We start from the raw sequence: 18803 nt of genomic DNA, 5'->3' as shown, positions 1-18803 counted from the left end.
CAATAGTTTATAAATCTGCTTTTCCCTACTCTCCATACAGACAGTCCTCTACATCATTTAAGCTTGATCCTTTCCTTATCTATAACAAGCTAATTCTTACACTTTGCTGGAGAAGCATTTCACTTCCATCGCTGCAAACACAGTTCAAGTCAGGAATCATGCCACTGAAACTAGAGGCAGCAGGCAATCCTCGCTTTATGCTAGGACTTCCAAGGCTGGCATTGGGCATAGCAAATAGGGCACATCAGTGCAAGTAAATTCTGAGACAGGAGCTTTGATTTTGTTGGAAGTTGTGCTGGAGTTTCAGCTCCAACACTAGTAGCAAGATGACACTAGAAGTGTTTGGTATGTTTTAACTAAATAAAAAGTGTAAATTACATGGCAACATCCGCTTTGCTCTGCACACAGCCTGTGTGGTGTTAATTAAATCCTCAGCTTCTTTTTAGTAGAAGGAAGATTGAGAAAACAAGTTTCTCAAGATTGAGAAATCAATTCTCCATTTAATTAAAGTAGCTCTTTTCCATTCAGTTACTTTTCCACCACGATGTTAATGATGTAGCTGTAAGAGTGAGTCAGTAGGCATTGCAAAGAACTAGGTTTTACAGAAATAAAGTCAGCGTAAAACACAGAAATTTTACATGTAGTATTACAAAATCAGAAGGCTAAGGTAAAAGCCCATATCTCTGCACACTGAGGCTTTTTCTTTGTGTTGGCTCAGAATCAGCATTTCAGATGTCCTACTGTGTTGTCTTAACATTTTAATCATGGCAGGTTCCTGTAGAAACCTCAGACCAGTCCATTGGTCACATATTGCTGGTATCCTAAGCCATCTGGGAAAAGTGCAGCAAGTCTGAATAGATCCTGAGAGATGCTGTGGAGTGATGAGTATCAGGCACTAGCAGAGAATCACAGGAGGATTGATGTTTACAAACTTTGTGGTTGACTCTTGTTCTTACACTTTCTTTCTCTGTCTTCCTGTAGGTTATAACCCTGGAAGGATGGGTTGACATCATGTATTATGTGATGGATGCACATTCTTTTTACAATTTTATATATTTTATATTACTTATAATAGTAAGTATGAATTGTGAGATACTCCCATTCCCTCTCCTTGTGGGGTAGAGCTGTTCCCTGTCCTTTTCACAGAGGAGAGCCAGCTGGGATTCAGAATGGGAGACCTCCCTTCTGTTGTAAAGTGTAATCATGCATATTGTGATTACTGCTGTGGAGATAGGTTACTGACTACAACAGGCTCCTTCCTGCTTGGCATCACATGTGATGTATAGTCACAGCTTGTCAAGCCATACGTTCTTCTCCTCCCATTTCCTCTCCCAGTTTTGGTTTTATCACTTTGATATGTTCTAACTATTATGCCTTGACCAAACAACTGCTAATGAGAACAAAGAGCAGAGAGGCAATGGCTTTTCTTCCTTTAGCCTCCTCAACATGCCAGAGGGCAGCTCATTTCAATGAAGGACCCTCAGGGAGCAGCTAAACTTCACCTGAGCATTTTAAATAATTGTAGTAAGAGCAGTGTACCTTTCTGAGGTCTTAGGATGCTGTCATTCCTTTAAATGTATGTGTGTATATATATATATATATATATGTATGTATGTATGTTATATAGTATTATTCTGTGGAAGAGTTTGAGGTTATTCCCTGAAGATTTCATCCCATGTTAGTAAGGTTCTTTTTTTAAAAATGGAATTGGGAGGTACAGCCTTCTCCAGGGGGCTGCGTTTGTAGAAAAGTAAACCATTCAGGTCAGGAGGAGGGCAGAGGGAAAAGCACCACGTGGATGTCAGGTAAGACATGGGAGAGAGGCACTTCAAAGTGCTCTTGTGGCTGGATATTCCTTACGTACAACCCTATCGTTATGTTTGTGCTTTCGAAGCCCTTGGGATCTCTGGATTGTGAAGTCAAAGCACCATGGCCCCCACCAGCAATGGAGAAGGTGTAGATCTGACCACCGTGAGAATTCCCCTGTAACGGACGGCATTCTGAAGCCAGTGATTTTTCAGCCTTTAGCAATGAGCCATGCACAGTAGAGATTTCCTCTTCACCCTCTCGAGCCCTTCTCTGCACATGGATCCTTGCAGAAAAGCCAGAAGTTGACTAATACCCAAATCACTTGGAATTGGGAATAGCACCCTTGCTGCTTTCCAAACAGTATCCAGACTGATATTGCAGATCGGATAGTAACACTACAGACCATCTCCTACTGGCTTCCTCTGAGAATTCATCAGACAGTGGTCCAGATTAAATCCGTATGTTTCCTGCTGAGCCCAGCACAGAGGTTTGGCTATGTCGGCGGTGGTACTTTCTTGACGTCAGTCCCTTTTATGCCTAAGAGCATTGATTCTCTGATGGGAATATTTGACATTTTCCTTTGGCTGATTTATGAATTCAAGTGGTGAAAAGCCAGTGTGTGGACTTACAGGCTGAGAGGAGGATGCAGCCTTAGGTCACTTTGCATTCTTATCCTTGAGACTACATTTCCAAAACCAGATATCACACAAGATCATGTCAACTCAAGCCAGGCAATTAATCAGGCCTTTCTAGGAGCACCAAACCTCCTGGAGATATATTCCTCTGTGTCACAAGAGAAAGGTGACTTCATGGACATATGGACCCTATCTGGCATCTTAGAAACCAGGGTATGCTACACCAGGGCATGAAATGACAGAGGAAGAGAAGAGGCAGTTCCAGTACAGCACGAATTGGACTTCCAACATCTTTTCTTGTGTGTTGGCTGGGTTCCTCCTAGTGGTCTGTTTTGCAGTGGTGACAGGTTATGGTGTGTTTCATACACCCTGCATTAGTAGCAAATGTGATCATTGTCGGGGGGAGGAAAGTGGTGAAGGCTATTGTTAACGGCTTTCTTCGCCGTTGCCAAAATAACTTAACACAGTTTAAGAGCAAATTTAGCAGCTCAGGCGCATGTTAATATAACATTTGGTGAACAGACTCTAGGATTTGGCATGTTTGGAAATCTTAAGATCTCTAAGAGCTGCACTTCAGTCCGGACACCATGTGATGGCAAAATGCGTGTGTTGCTTTGTAAAATTGCTGCTAATTCCTTTCCCTGTGTCTTCTCCAGGTTGGTTCCTTCTTCATGATTAACTTGTGCCTGGTTGTGATAGCAACACAGTTTTCTGAAACAAAGCAACGGGAGAACCAGCTGATGCAGGAGCAGCGGGCCCGTTACCTCTCCAATGACAGCACAATTGCCAGCTTCTCAGAGCCAGGTAGCTGCTATGAGGAGCTGCTCAAATACATCTGCCACATCTTTAGGAAGGTGAAACGGCGGACAATACGCCTGTACAACAACTGGCAGAGCAAGCGCCGGAAAAAAGTTAACCCGAACAGCACCACAAATGGGCAAAGCCGCCGAGGCAAAAAGCGCATCACCTCCATTCATCACCTCATCCACCACCACCACCACCATCACCACCACTATCACATCAGCAATGGGAGCCCTCAGGGGCCACGCTCCAACCCTGAGATCTGTGACCTGGAACTCAAGGTCATGAAACCTGGAAGCCAACTGATGCTTCCCTCTCCATCACCCAAGTTGCAGAGCCCTGCTCCTCCTCCAGACTCAGAGTCTGTACACAGCATTTACCATGCTGATTGTCATGTTGAAGGACCACAGGTGAACTATAAGTCTTCCAATGCCCCCGCAAGCATTAAACTGACCACAGGACTCTCCAACCACGGCAACATGAACTATCCTACCATCCTGCCTTCTCCAACTAGCAAAGCCAGTTCTGTTCCAGTTCCCAAAGGAAAGAAGAATGGTAATTCACCTGTGGCCATGGTTAATAGCCCAGTAAATTTGGGCACGGATCCTTATGGGAAGCTGCAGCAACTGGTAGGAGAGCATGGTAAGGGCAAAGGAACTGATATTCTAGCTTAGGAAAACTGGGAAAAGGGAAAATACTTTGATGCGATTAATACCAAAGAACTGGCACAGGCTAATGTTCTCCTTTATGGCTGTTCCAGTAACTCAGGTAGGAATAGTACCTGGGTTCCATTACTGACCCTGCCATTGACCTGCCAATGGTTTGTGGAAAGTTTTTTCCTCTATTCTACTTGTGTAAGATGCTGATCACGGTATTCTGTAACATCTTTCAGCTCCCTCATTTAAGTTCTTTCTGAGTCATCATTTTTCCTGTTGTTTTGCCTACTCTGGTAGGCAGGAACCTGAAATCCCCAAAAAGGTGCAGTTAGATGGGTGGTTGCAATTCAGGATTCACTGTGACATGGGGCAAGGAAGATGCAATCTTTTAATAAAGTAGGGTTTATTCCCCAGACAAAAACACTCAAGACACTAGAGTATTAATGGTAGCCAAGGGGGCTGCAGCAGGTAGAGGCTGTATTGTGAAAGCAGTTGGAGCTAAGCATGGAAGCCAGGAGTAAAAGAGGTTAAGGGGCTGGGAGCTCTGTTCCTTCTATCCCTGTATTTGCAGTGGTTGGGTAAAGCAAGGTATGGGATGCCCTACGCAGCAAGTTTAGGCTGCTACTAGAGGTCTCTTTCCCATGGTCCCAAAGCATGTATTTTTGAACTTTTTTTATGTGCTCAGTGACACCCTGGAGGCTTTCCCTCTGTTCTCACCCAAGCATAGGTCAATGCAGCCCCTGGCATTTCATGTGTGATGAAAGACATATCTGCTGGCTGCAACCCTGCAGCAGATGAGTCCCAGCTGCTGAGAGATGGTACCTTGAGAGGGAAGAGCAGGTGGAAGCCAGTGGAGAAACAAGAAGTATAGAAAGTGGAAGATACATAAAACACGGTGGCACAAAAGGAACCCACAACAGAGGCTTCTAGAAACCTGTCCATTGGGAAGCTCTGATGGGCTCCTGAGCTTGAGGATTTCCTTTTTGTCAAGAAGAAGCGTGAAGTTTGGAGGAAGGGTCATAGGCACTGCAGGGTCCTGCTCTGTGCTAGTGCTCAGAGGATGTGCATGAGGACAGCAGCGTAGCAGAGCTGCAGGCCACCAGGCTTCCCCTCTTCTATTTCCTCATGGCAGAAGAAACATAGGGCCGAGTGTTACTGCAGGCTCTGAGCTCCCTTCAATGTAAATGAAGGAGAAACATAGCTAGATCTTAGAAACTCTTTTGTACCACTGTCACATCCCTATCTGTGCAGACTGTAGGCACGCTAGTGTTTTTAGTTATTGTAGTTTTATCTCCATTCTTACAGAAATTCATCTGCTACTGGAATCATGATTACATGCAACACTTATCTTTCCATTTTTTAAAATGTTTCCAGCTCTCAGGGCTGGAGCTAAATGCTGAAAAATAGGAGTCTTAAGCAAGCAATGCAAGATCTAGTTTCTTTTTTTTTAATCTCTTTAAGCCAAACTCATTGTCTTTTTCTTTTTTTCAGGGCCCTTGTTTTCCAAAACTGTTTATCTGCATGTGCGCAAATACAAATATTTATCCTAGTGATGTATGCACTGAAAAAATACCAAGCCTAGCTTGAGGGGGAGGGGGGTCATGGTAAAGGTTGCTTGCCAAATTGGTTGGGTGGCTTGTCTTTGTTAATGCTGTTTTCTAAGTGACCATACAAAAGGGTAAAGCGGATTGTTTATAGAAATTGCCTTCAGCAGACATTTTTGTACTTCTCGGAGCTTAGCAGGAGGGCAGAAGGGGGCAAGGTTAGTTGCAATGTTCTTCCGTTGTTAAGGAAGGGAAAAATATGAATCACTGGTACATCTTTAACTATGCAAGTTAATGAAGGTTATTATGAGAATGTGTATTTACCTTGAGATAAAAGCCCAGGCACAACAGAAGTCTGGATCTGGGAAACCAAGGATGAGCAGAAGAGCCGTTGCTTGGAAGGCACTGCTCAAGGCGGAGGCTTGGTCCCCTGTTCTCACAAGGGGCTCTGTTGCCTAGACTGCTTCCGAGAGAAGAAAGCAGCAAATCTTGGTCACACCTCCAGCAATCCAGAACCATTTCAATGATCTGGGAGATTTTTGTGTGGCCTGTGCTGGTTCTTCAAAAGCCTGAGGTTGGATGCAGTTATTCTTAATAATACAAAAATAGTATCTTCTTTTTATAGAGGCATTTCAGTCCTGAGGATGCCAAAATGCTTTAAACAAGTCCCCTGGAATTGTTTTCTCTCTCACAGAAGTTTGATCCTGTCTAGGGGAAGCAGGTGGACATGGCAGCTTTTTGTTTGTGAAGGCCAGATTTTCTGGCACCAGAAAGAGCACAAGGGCTGGGAGGGGAAGCACACCAGCCAGGCTCCAGCAGGAGACCCTGTTACGCGATGTTTGTGCGCAGGTCTTCCCCTCCATGCCTCTAGCTCCTCCAAACTCTCCCCCTGCCCCACCAACGGGACAGCCATTTGCTCCTGCCAGGCATCCCTCTTTGTACAGCTGTGCATGGACTTGTCTGCCCAGGCTTCACAACGATCTTTAAGTGTCAAATAGGCTAGCTCCGGAGTAGCTCTCAACTGATGCTTCTACGTCCCAGCCTGAGCTTAGCGAAGGAGCCGCATTATGTCCCTGCCCTGTGCCAGGCAGAGAAGGGGAAGGGAGCTCACAAGCTCCCTCTGACTCTCCTGGCCTCAGTCTCTGTGCAAACGCAGGGCTGTTTCCCTGAATTCCCCCTCCGCTCCCGTAAGTCAAGAGGCAGAATCTGCTCACTGTGAGACTTGTGCAAGGGGAGCGCACAAGTGATAACTGAGAGCATTAACAAGGCATTAGCCGCCAAGGGCTGCTGGAGACAAGGTTGGTGTCTGCTGGGAATGCTGCAATTGTGGCGGAAAGTATTCTTTCCTCTTCTTTTGTTGTGGAATTGAACAGCCCAAAGTACAGCCTGTTCCTCTGAGTTCTCGTGCCCTGCAATGCTGTGAGGTTATTTTAGCAGGCAGCCAAGGAGACTCTGGTATTTTGAAGACATCTGTGGCGCCAGTGCTTTTCATATAATTTTTAACACTTTGATAGCATTCCGGACGCCTGGCGAGCCCACGGCCTCTGCTATCCATGCAACTGTGGCCGCTCTGTGGTATTTTCTCGTCAGACCGGTCTTGTTCAGAAATACTGTGCTAACGTGCAGTGCACTACCGGTGCTGCATGCAGGTTGATTAAGGGGGCAAATATTTCTGATACTTCTTTGACATAACGACAGTCCCCTCCTGCAAGGCTGTCAGCCTTGTTTCGAAGGCCAGTAGAATCCGAGTGGCATTCAGGAAGGTTTATTTTGACTCTTGTCACCATGCTGTTTGCAAGCACATGAGCAAACTGACACTTTATTTTGCTTTCTGCTGCCTTCTCTTTAAAGACGTCCCCAAGCTTCAGCCAGGGGCGGCTGAAATCAGCACTGCTGCTGCTGGGCAAGTGCCAGACACCTGGGCCAGGCGCCAGGAGCAGCCGCTGCCTTCAGCCCGGTCGCCCCGAAACGCGCCTGGGCGTCCTGGTCTCCTTCTGGGGGGGGGGGGGGGAGAATCTCACCTGTGCTTTATTTCTCTGAGCCCCAGCGAGGGCTTTCGGTGAGGCCTGCATGGCGTTTTGTGGGTGGGATCAAGCACGTGCTGTGTTGCATTCCTGTTGGTTTGTTAATTGCTGTTAATTCGGTACCTAACGGCCACCTGAAAACCCCGTTACAGCTGGGCTGGATCGGCCACGTTGTCTCTGTGCCCTGGTTCCACGAGGGCACCGCAGTGTGAAAGCACACGAGGCTGTGTGTTTGATTTTAAAATACCCTGAACACCAAATCCTATGGCTCACCGGAGCTTTGCTAAAAGCCGGAATTGAGGAGGAGGGATGGAGGAGCCCGGAGGGACCGCACAGCTCTCTGAGCCGAGACCTCCGTCGGTAGCCGCCTCTGGTCCGTTTCTCTCCTTTCCCTCCTCGTTAGCCCCTACACGGAAGCACTGCCTAAATTGGGTGTAGCGGCTTCATAGCGCTCGGGTCACCGCTAATAACGTTACACTGGTGAGATTTAATCTGAAAAGAGCTGAAATGGAGCGGTGAGCCAGTCCGCCTTGCCGCCAGCAACGGAGCACAAAATGGCCGCCGCGCCGCGTGGGGCGGAGGCCGATGGCGGCGGGAACAAGGGGTGGGGGGGGTGAGGGACGGGCCGAGGCAGGGGCAGGGGGATGTGTCGGGGCAGGGGGAGCGGAGGTTCGCCGCGGCGGCTCACAGTGCGTGTCCCCCCGCTCTCGCAGGTCTGCGGCGGACGCCCAGCCGGCTCTCGGGGCTGAGCGTGGCCTGCCCGCTGCCCGGCCCGCCGCTGGGCGGCACGCTGACCTGCGAGCTCCAGAACTGCCCCTTCTGCGCCACCATCCTGCAGGACCCCGAGTTCGCCTTCACCGAGTCCGACAGCTACGACTCGGACAGCAACGGCGTCTACGAGTTCACCCAGGACCTGCGGCACGGTGACCAGCGCGACCAGCTCCAGCAGCAGCGGGGCCGGACGAGGAGGAGGAAGAAGCAGCAGCCCAAGGAGAGGAACAGAGTCGCCCGGCTCTGGAAAGCCTTCGGCAACAAGCTGAAAAGGATCGTGGAGAGCAAGTATTTCAACCGCGGGATCATGATTGCCATTCTGATCAACACGCTGAGCATGGGCATCGAGTACCACGAGCAGGTGAGTGCAGGGCCGCGGCGCGGGGGGTCCTTTGCTGGGTGGCAGGGTGGGAAGAGCCGGTAGATTCCAGGCAAGCTTGAAACACCGCGTGAGGCGATCCGGTAGGTTTGTGGTGGACAGAGCGTCTTTTTGCGTGCGGAAAGCTCGGCAGGCTGCTCTCCAGACTCCCGAGTTCGCGTGGGTGCGTTGGGACGCGAAGGCTCGGAGCCTGGCTGCGCCGAGTTACTTGCCGCGGGTTATTCGTAGGCTCGGGAGCTGTCCTGGCGACGCGGCCCCCCCCTCGCTGTGGCTGCGGGCGCGCAGCGATGTGTACGGCTTCCTCAGGACCTCGGCCTCGTAGCGCAAATAACCCGGGCAGAACTTTCTCCGCAAAATTTTGCATCTGGACCTAAAAATAAAGATTTAAACTGTCAAGCTAAAAGCAGAAAAAGCACCTTCTCCCTGTAAGGAGAGGGCGCTGCGCTTAGCCCCAAACATGTATTTTGACTTCATAGGGTGCAAGTAGATCTTTCTGCTAAGCGTCTGGAGGGAGGAAGGAAAAATGAGGAAATGAGGTTGTTCCCAGCATTAGTCTGAACACCATGATGACAGCAAGCAGCACTGGCAGCTGAGGACAGTTTGTCCTTGCTGGCTGATTGGAGCTGAAGGGCTGCGCAATGGGAGAGGGATATGAGTCATGTGAAGATCTCTAGTTGGTCACTCTATGGGAAGCTTTGCTTTTCTGTGCTTGTCTTTCTTGGAAAAACTGATTACTTGCAACTGTTGTCTGAAGATGAAGATGTCTAGAATTTTGCATGCTCTCTCTGCGCGAGATGCAGAAAATGCTTCCTGATGAGAGCAGGTGATCCTTGTGCTTGTTTTCTGGGAGGTAGATGGTCACAGGTCCATCCAGTTCTCTCCCTGTGTCTCTAGTGCAGAATTGGGAAAAGGTCACGGTTGTTTACAAAGGTCGTCTTCCTCTCTGCTGCCATTCCTCCCGGGGCAGGCAGAGCACCATACTATGTCTAAAGGCAGGATACAGTGCTTTGCATTTTCTTCTGCATAATTTTCCAAGGATTTGCAGTTACTGCTCAGTACTGGGGCAAAACAATCCCTCAAAGTGCTGCTACTTAATTTTCTCTGCACTTACCTGCTTGTAACCCCCTCCCCCCCCAGTCTTTGCTATATGAGGCATATTTTCTTTCAGAAAAGCAAATACTCAGATGAAAACCATGAACGCAATAGCCCTGCAACAATAAACTAGTTCACACGTACGGTAGACTAGGAGGTCCAAGCCCAAGACAGAAAACTGTTGCTATCAGCTTTCTGTCTGGCTAGGTGTTTCACAACAGCTCTTAAAACTAGGAAATACACCTTGTCAGTCGCCTTTGAATGGAAGTATTCATTCCTCGCAGCGGCTGCGTTTCTGCACAGATACTCTTTGTCAGATGGATACAGCTTTGTCAGTCCTTGGATATTCCCGTCATGGGTGCTGGGGGAAAACCTTAGACAGGCCACCATGAGAAAGCGCAGGGATCGCATGGAGTCTGTCCACAATCACTCGTACAAAAGTAAATTGTGATAATTGCATCCTTGTTCCTGACAGAGTAAAATCCTAGCCTGCAGGTTTATATTGGATTTTACCTTATAAAAGATTTGCTTTAAACCATCTCAAAGCCAACGGCAATAAAGATTCTGAAGCTTTTGGCTAAAGATCATCAGACTCCCGCCAGCTTTGCTCACAGGCACTGCCCAGCTTGGGTCCAATAAAAAGGCAAGAATTTTGAAGTGAAACCTGTAAAAGTTTCTCCACGTGCCTGACTGCAAAGCATCTCCAGTAGGCAGCAGTGGTAACAAGCGGTGGAGCTGTCGGAGCCCAGCTTCTGAGCACCTCGCCCAAGCAGTCTCTTATCAGCAGAACGGCCGCCAGGGCACTGCCTGAGGCCAATACTCAATCCTAAAGCAATAGAAAAATGCCTCTGGGCTCCCAGACTGTTTGGCATGAAAAGTCTGGGCCAGCTTTGAGCAAAGCGGGGTGATTTCAGAAGCCTGAAGCCCTCCTCATATGAGAATTGGCTGCAAGACTCGAGGTGGGGAGCTGGATTTGTATGGAGACGCAGAGCAGTTGCATGAACAAAGCTGTCATGAACCTGCAGTGTGTTGTTGGGACAGAGGGAGGTGAGAATGGGTTCTTCCGGGTATGCCATATCATCAGTTATTTACTGATGTTAAACAAGCCCCAGGTACTACTATTGCCTCCTCCTCCACCTTCTCACGGGCAAACCCAGAGGCCGAGCCCCAAACATAAGGCTTTAGGAGCTGCCTACAAGGACAGTTGCTCTGTGTTCTCCTGGCTGTGCTCCACCTTTCTGGCCTCCCTCAAGCTGGTCAGTACTATCCAGAGAGCAGAATTTGGTGAGCTCCCTTGGGGGACACCTGCAGTCAATATGTGCTGACAGCAGTCAGCAGGGTACTCCTCAGCCCTGAAGCCCTGCAAGGCATCACCCACTGTGGAGACATTTGCTTTGGGTGGAAGAGTTTAAGCAGGTTCTGGTCCCTGGACTTGCCTTATTTGTTCTGCTGAATAGCCAGCAACTAGTTGCATTAAACTGGGCTAAAATCTGTGCAATAGCCACAGGGGAACCCTCCCCATACTGCACAGCCTGTAAGGAAATGCTCAGTCCCTTTAAAAGAAATCATTAAACAGCTGCTTACTTTTCTTTTCTGGCTCCTCTGACTGTATAAAGTCATCACTAGCTTTGCAGATAAATGGGCACGCCGTATTCATTTTTATTTCAGAGTGTTATTCAAAGCCAAAGCATCGATCATGTGAGCATGTGGGAGGGGTGGAGGGTACTGAACAACATACAGCAATGGAAGATAGAGCACTACTAGTCCTTGGTGCATTAGCTCACCTTTCATCCCGGGACATGGCTCTGCGGAAAAGTCTCACGGAGCCCTCTTGAGGCAAGCGAGCATTATTGTCACCATCTTCCAGATGTGGAAGTTATGGTCCAGAAAGGTTGCAAGGTGCCCGACTGGAGGCAAAACCTCGTGGTCTTCACTGCTGGCTGTCAGTGTAATTGCAGGACGGGGTGCTACCTGGGCCATAGTAGCTCTTTGGTAGCACCCTTTGACAAGATGGGAAGATGACTTGTTTTGTTTCTGTGCTGCTGCAGTTGCAGATGCTACTTCAGGATGAATAATAAGTGACCTGTTGATATCCAAATCCCCTTGAGGCTCAAATAAGGGTTTTTATGAGGATTTGAAGCCCAGGGCAGTCTGCTCACACAGTTGTTCTGGCTGTTTTTTTGGCCAGCATGGTTGGGATCACCCCATTCAGTGCCTGCAGCCCAAGTGACCTTTTAAGGCAGGGATCTTGCCTTGTGGCTAAGGGCATGACCATAGCAACAGGTTACTTGTGGGGGAGAAAAGAATGTGCTAGAGCTGTGTTGCACAGAGATGCCATTTAACAGTCCTGCTCTTCGCAGAGACAGATTGACGATTTTGTGGCAGCATAGCCACTTTGTGGTGGGAGATAGGGGTACCACGAGGCAGCTGATGATGGGAAGTGTGTTTCTTTGGGACTTCAGCCATTAGCAGCAGTTGGATCCTCCTGCATAGCGCATCCATAGCGTTAGCAGCCGGCTCTGTCTCCAGCTGCCACATTGTACATGGTTGGTAATGAGGAGGTTAGAAGATGCTGTTAGTTAGTAGCAGCATGACTTGTATTTCAAAGGTTAATTGACTGCTTTGGAGTTCCTTCTCCACACACCCCCTACACCTTGTGGTTTTCCTTTCTTCTTCCTCTTTTTTTTTTTTTTTTTTTTTTTTTTAAACCTCCCCCCCCATCTCCAGTACAATTGAGCACTCCCACAGATGGGGAAAGTCAAGTAGAAAGAGGAAGGCAATCCTTGCATTATTCTCCCAGGCAATTTCAATAAACTGGATGATTTCATTCCACATTTGTTGCAGCTGACAACTCTCTAGAGTATCCAAGAATGGGCCATGGTACTGCAGTGACCAGGCTAAACTGTCTAGTTTCCCAAGCAGGAATAATGTACTCCAAGAATATGACTTCTGCCATGCCCTTGGGGCAGCATAGAGACATGCTTTTTAGATGCAAGCCCTGTTCCAGGAGCTGCATTTCAGCTACCACTGAAAGCTAATCCTTTTTTGCCCCACAGTCAGCTTCTGTGTGTGCTTCACACACTGGTCTGAAATTATAATTGCTTCTCCTTCTGTCTGTCTCTGCTGCAGGGCCAGTTCAGCCCTGGTAAAGAGTGGTAGACTCAAATCCTTCTCATCTGTTGCTAAGGCCATGCCCCTGGCTCAGCTGTAGAGCTGTGATGTGAATTTAGGGAATGGATGAGACAAGAGCATAGTCCTGCAAGGGGAACTCAATTCCCAGAGCCCCAGGTGCCCAGTAAAGGGATAGAGTCCTGTTCATTTATCCTGGAGAGCTGCTGGCATTATCCCCGCAGACTGGTGAGCTCTTAAGTTCATCGCTGAGGACCTTTAACTGTTGTGAGTTTGGGAGGAGAGACCCCACTTGGCTTCCCAGGGAAGTTTGCAGGACTAGCTGTTGGTAATTGTAATGATTCCACATAAAAGGCTCAATTTACATCAAATGGTGCTAGAAACACTATTTTATATTCACTTCTCAAAAGAGAAGTACAAATTAATATTTGTTTCAAGCTACTGCTGCTCAAAGGGCTTTTAATTGGCTTTCTGATCCCTTACTTGTGGCGTGTTTCATTCAGAGCAGCTGTCTCTGCAGTAGGTTATAGCTGACCTTAGTGGGCACCCAGTCCATGCTGATCAGCTTAAAAGTAGTACTGGTTTTGAGTAGCACATTTTATTATTCTGGAGCAAAAGTAATTCTGTGTGATTTAAAGTAGCAACCAGCTTCTGTAGTGATGCTCTATTTTAGCATTTGTCAATTTTGGCTTGAAAAATTGGTTTGGCCTGAAAAACTCAGCACTTACCAGAAAGCAGAACAGAATCTTTCAACAGTGTTTGAAGCAAATTGCTTAAATTGCTTTTGAGTTGTGAGTCAATAAAATATTATCCTGATTTGAGATTCTGACTTTTAGCTAGCAAAACTTGTTCACTCTTTGAACTTTCTGTATGATTCAGTCTTCAGAGCTCACATGCTGGCTGGGCTTGAAGCAAACAGACTGTTTAGAAATGAGTTTTTTAGGGTAGAGCTTGGAATAGGAAAAGGAGACCAAGTCTTGGCGTTGGTTTCTAAGAAAGCAGTATTTGGTACTCTGCTTTCCTGGGACATGATCTCCATGGGACTGGCCGTTGGATCGAGGGGCAGCATTCATCTGTGCTCCGAAATCAGCCCCAGCTCTACTGAGGATGTGAAAGTTCAGCCCAATGTGTTTGTGCTTATTGCGTAATCAAGATGAGGTTAGTTCTGCCCATTACAGTTCTTTATTCTATGTACATGGACTTTGCCAGCAAGAAAGTAGGAATAAGTATTGTCACTTTGTCTCGTGCCATGAAGTTATTTAGAGGTACAAGGCAGCAAAACAGCATTGGAAGGTTGTTTCCCTTTTCAATGCACTAAATCTATTCATTTTAACCATGCACAAAGTTTCTCCTAATGCCATTATTTGACTAATTTTTATGCTGAAATAATGAAGTATCCTTGCAAAGTTTATTCCAGCTACTATCACTGAAAGCATTACTTTTATCTATATGGACAGCCACTTCTTTTTCTTTCAACTTGCTTCAGTAATACCCCACAGCAAAGAGTTCCATAGTGTGATATTACCTTTTATGAAATGATTTACATTTGATATTTTGTATATAATTTGAAATCGAGAAAGTTAAATAACTTGCTTTGCCCACATGTTGGCTTTATCTGATTAAGTGATGACTCTCTGCTTGCCATTTTCAGGCTATGAGGTCTGTTAATATCATCATCTTCATTTTCAACCTGAAAGTAAAAGTGTATTTCTTGCTGCAAGAGATAGTGAAGGGTCTCTGCAGAACGTGAGTCCTGTCAGACCATCTAGCCTGTGTCCTGTCTTGGACAAGGCTTATGGAAAGAGAGCAGAGGTAAGCTGAACACAGAGCTGTGCTTTCCCTTTCCCCCTCCATGGTGCCAGCAGTAAGTGTGGCAGGCATTCCCCCAGCTTCTGCTTGGCAGAGAAGCTGTGTCTGTCCAACATGTGAGTTTGATCTCCTGAGCAGAGCTGAGCAATGGAGATCTGGCCTGTTCAGCCAACACTTTGTGATGACCTGAATTTTGTCTCCCCTCTCTTGGGAAAGAACACAAGGCTTTTGATCTGAGCCTGCAGCAGCTCTTGTAGGTAGAGTGTTTGCACCTGGCAGGGTGGCGTTTCATTCCCACATTAGCAGGAATTGAGGATAAGATGCACAAGAGTTGCTAATGTCGTAGCATGAATTGATGGCAAATGTTAGCGGTTGCAAGCCAGGTGTCCCGGCTCAGGGCCAGAGCACAGTCTACTGGACCTCAGCAACCTTCATGGTGAAGGGTCTAAATTGCTTTGTTCTTTGGGGAGCCTACCGTGAGTAGTGTTGATGGAGTCCTATCTCTTACTTAGTATCTTCTGTAATTTGACCAACTCCTCCACTGCTCTGTTTTCCCTCTGTTAAATTGTATATTCTTGGTGTATATATGTATATATATATATTTACCATATAAGGGAAAATGTACTCAAGATCCTTCCAGTCTTCTGCCTCCTACCAGGCAGGAGCAGCAGCTCTCCAGGGTAGAAACTGAGTTTAATAACTCATTTGGGTGCTGACATAGTGATCAGTCAGGGGAGAGTCAGGCCTCTGAAAGAGAACGACAGAGCTAGTCATGGCAAGAGGAGTTTGCAGTCTGATCTGGTTCCAATAGATGTGTTCATTACTCTAGGGAATAGCATTAGGATTCCCTGCAGAGCTGTAAGCATGTTTTAGCACCACCAATGATTCAATCCATTCCCCTCACTTATCCATCAGTTGTTCTTTATCTGTGGTATGGGATTGGCCATGTAAATCATATCTACTCTCTGCCTAAATGGCAAAGTTCTTAAGCAGGTGAATGCTAAATTACAGTAATGTACTTTGCAGCATAAGCTGGCAGATGAAGGCCCTGGACCTCTACGTAGTGTGCTGGTAATGGACTCACACCATGTCCCTAACAGTGTGTGGACCCATCAGATGCATTTTTTCCATTTGGATCACATAGCAGGTCAGCTGAGGCAGTTGCAGTGCCCTCCAAGGCTTTTGAGACTGGATCCATGAAATGCTTGTGCTTCATAGACATACATGATGGCAATCAGTAGTTGTACATAGAACATAGGCAGATTGTTTGCATTTCAAGTGGCAGGTAATACAAACCAAATGTAATGTAGCCCCAAGAATGAAAGCAGATTTTGCTTGCCAGCTGCATTTCATCAAAAAATGTGTGTAAGCTACTGTCATGGGCACCCAGTTTCAGATGTTGCACTGACGATGGCTCTAGTGTGCTCCAAGGCAGGGAGGTTTGACACAGCTGGATAGCAGGGTGTCTGCTTTCTGTGAAAGGAAACTATGACGAGGGAGTGCCTGTAACAAAGAAGGTGGCTTTTGCAAACAAAAACTGTGGCGTTGAGTTGATTCTGTGCCTTCCTGCTGGCTGTCGGCTCAATATGTGTCAGCTGGGAGTGGGTTTGGCGAGAGGGAGGTTGGCTTTGATCAGGTAAGCAGGCTCCAGGGTGAGCGTGCATTGCTCTCCAAAGCAGGCGTAGCTGGTACTCTTTTGCCTGAGAGACAGCAAGCTACAAGTTCTGGGAAGAGCTTGAGCACATGGCTCGTGGCAGCTGTGATCAGTGGCTCTGGAGAGATCATGGTGCCTGCAGGCAACACGCAGAGTCGCAGCACGGTTCCCTCCCATCAGCCTGGCTTCAGCGACAGCTTGCTGTCCTTCTAGCTGCATCCACCAAAGGCAGCTGGACTGCAGGGACAGCCACAGAGTTAGAGGAGAGCAGCAGGGGGAAAATGCAAATCCACAACAGTCAAAATGGGAGTAGGAAAATGCTTAGGCTGTGCTGCTGTGTATAAAGTTTGGACAGGAACGTGCTGCTGGAGTGATGGGAAGTGAGGGATGGCTCAGGTTTTCTCAGGAGTTCAGGATGGGAATCCAGCTGCTGGCCTAGCGAGAACACCACCTTTGCATTAGCCAGGGATGTTTGTTGGTTCTTTATGCTTCCCCAACCTGTCTGCATCCATCACCTTGTCTTCTGGGATTTTTTTGTTCCACAAGGCAAGGATTGCTTTTGTTCTGTGTGCATCCCCTGTCCTGAAAGCTTCTGTCTGAAGGTTGCAGGCAGACTCAGGTTGTACTCCACTCTATGAAAGCAGGATTATGGCCCAAAATCAAATCAGATGCTGCTGGAGAGTAATGCAATGGGGTAAGCAGAGAAGAAGGTGGGGAGGGTGGTACATGATGATACCATACCATGGACTAAGAGTGTGTATGCATTGGTGGTTCCCAAATGTTAGGAGGCAAAGGAATGGGTGATGTTTAGTTCAGCATTTTTGTCTCTTTTCAAGCAGTCCCTGTGGATGATTACTTTCTCTGGAAAATCCAGAGAATGTTGGAAATAGGAGCATTTGAGTGAGTGTTAGGAAGGTATGGAGAAGATAGTCGTGTGCACCTGAGAGGGAAGGAGGGGTTAGTGTTTGGCAGTACATATGAAAGAAGCTAAGGGCCCCAGAATAACCCTCCACATCACCTGATCCAGCCACTGCACTGCTTTGATCAGCTCTCTTCAGTTAGTCTTGGCCCTTACTGAAAGAAAATCCTGCTGATACTGTTGGAGTTGAAATGATGTTTGTTTGGTACTTCTATGTCATTCACACTCCCCCCAACTCTGGATGGGGAAAAAAAGAAAAGCAAGAGCCTGAATAATTTCCAAGAACATGAAAAATGTGGTAGGGTAGAGGGAAGATCAAAATCTGCAGAGAAGTTGAGGACTGAGTCAGCTGCAAAGATGAGATGGCAGCTTGAATAGTCTGAGCTCTGGGTGGAGGCTGAGCGCTATTGCGAAGGTGTCCTGTGCGCTGCCCTTCCCTGGGTACCTTGGTGCTGAGAGCAGAGCCGGCTCCGTTCCCATCAGCAGCCACAGGATTAAAGATACCCAGGGTAACAATCTAGCTCCTTTCTCCAGAGAAGAAGAATCACTGCAAGGAAATAAACGTGTGTTTACTGCTGCTCTCAACCTGAATTGTGAATTTGCCTCAGGTTTTAACCAGGGTTCTCCAGCTGGGACAGTGAGATTTTCCAGAATTATGAATGAGCCTTTAAGCGTCTCCTTGAAACCTCCTTCCGAATCTTTTGTTACAAGATCAGGATGCTTTTTTATAAATGATTTGGAGAGGTGGGGGGATAAAGCTGCATCTGAAAGGAGTGAGACTCTTGCACAAAAATGAGGGAGACTTGGCATGCCTGCATGCATTCTTTTAAAACTCTATTTTCGTTTGCTCTGTCTGCTTGCTGAACTTACAGCCTTAAAGACAGCCTGACTCCCAGTTTTGGAAAAACACTCTGTGCATGGGGCTTGAAGCACTCGTAGGTAAAGCTTGCTAGAGCAGAGAATCTGCCAAGTAAGAGGACAGGGGCAGGAGGACAACCTGACTTCTTTCCCAAGGTGAATATGTTTCTGGGTAGTTTTCTTCCCTGCCTGATGCCTGTACAAATAAATACCTACCTCCTCTCTCCTTGTCTTCTCCCCCATCCCCAGGCACAGATGAATCCAAAACTTTTTACCATGGCTCCCCTGGGGAAAGCAGCAAAAAAAAAGGACTTCTATTTCTTTAATATACTCCAAAGGGAATTGAGTTTCCTACAGACAGATGCTGTAGTTCTCCCTGACTCTCAGCATGACTATACATGGGCTTGTCTGTGTTTTAAAGTTAGTTTGGATTAAGGTGGTTTAAGAAGCAGAAGAGTAGTGGCCGCTCCTAAGAGTTCTACCTGTGGAGCCTTTAGGCCATGCTTGCATTTCTCATTTAAGCCTTCAGCTTTAAAAAGCTGCTAATTCCCAGCAAGAGTCTGTGACCCCTAGGGTAGATGATATGACTCCCTTGTGCTCCTGCCACACTGAATGTTTTTTTCTTTGAGCGATGGTGTTATTCTGGAGCAGGAGTGGGCACACTCAGAGCTGCTTGGAGATACCGCTGCCACTACAGCTGGGGGATCCCAACATCGGTGTGCC

At 47.2% G+C, this 18803-nt stretch overlaps 1 protein-coding gene across 5 annotated transcripts in view; it reads left to right on the top strand.

The window, feature by feature from the left end:
- The window catches only part of CACNA1H (calcium voltage-gated channel subunit alpha1 H), a 221701-nt gene that overhangs the window by 125706 nt on the left and 77192 nt on the right, over positions 1–18803 (top strand). For 4 of the 5 annotated variants that reach the window (XM_062588649.1, XM_062588647.1, XM_062588651.1 and 1 more), the window contains 3 exons: positions 982–1074; positions 3101–3887; positions 8183–8601. In XM_062588649.1, the coding sequence (XP_062444633.1) occupies positions 982–1074; positions 3101–3887; positions 8183–8601 (1299 nt within the window). Of the gene's footprint in view, positions 1–981; positions 1075–2603; positions 2658–3100; positions 3888–8182; positions 8602–18803 lie in introns of those variants that run through there. The other variant, XM_062588652.1, reaches the window with a different exon arrangement.

This window comes from Rhea pennata, chromosome 15 (genome assembly GCF_028389875.1).
Source record: "Rhea pennata isolate bPtePen1 chromosome 15, bPtePen1.pri, whole genome shotgun sequence".
NCBI lineage: Eukaryota > Metazoa > Chordata > Aves > Rheiformes > Rheidae > Rhea > Rhea pennata.
This window is presented reverse-complemented; position numbering and strand designations above follow the sequence as displayed.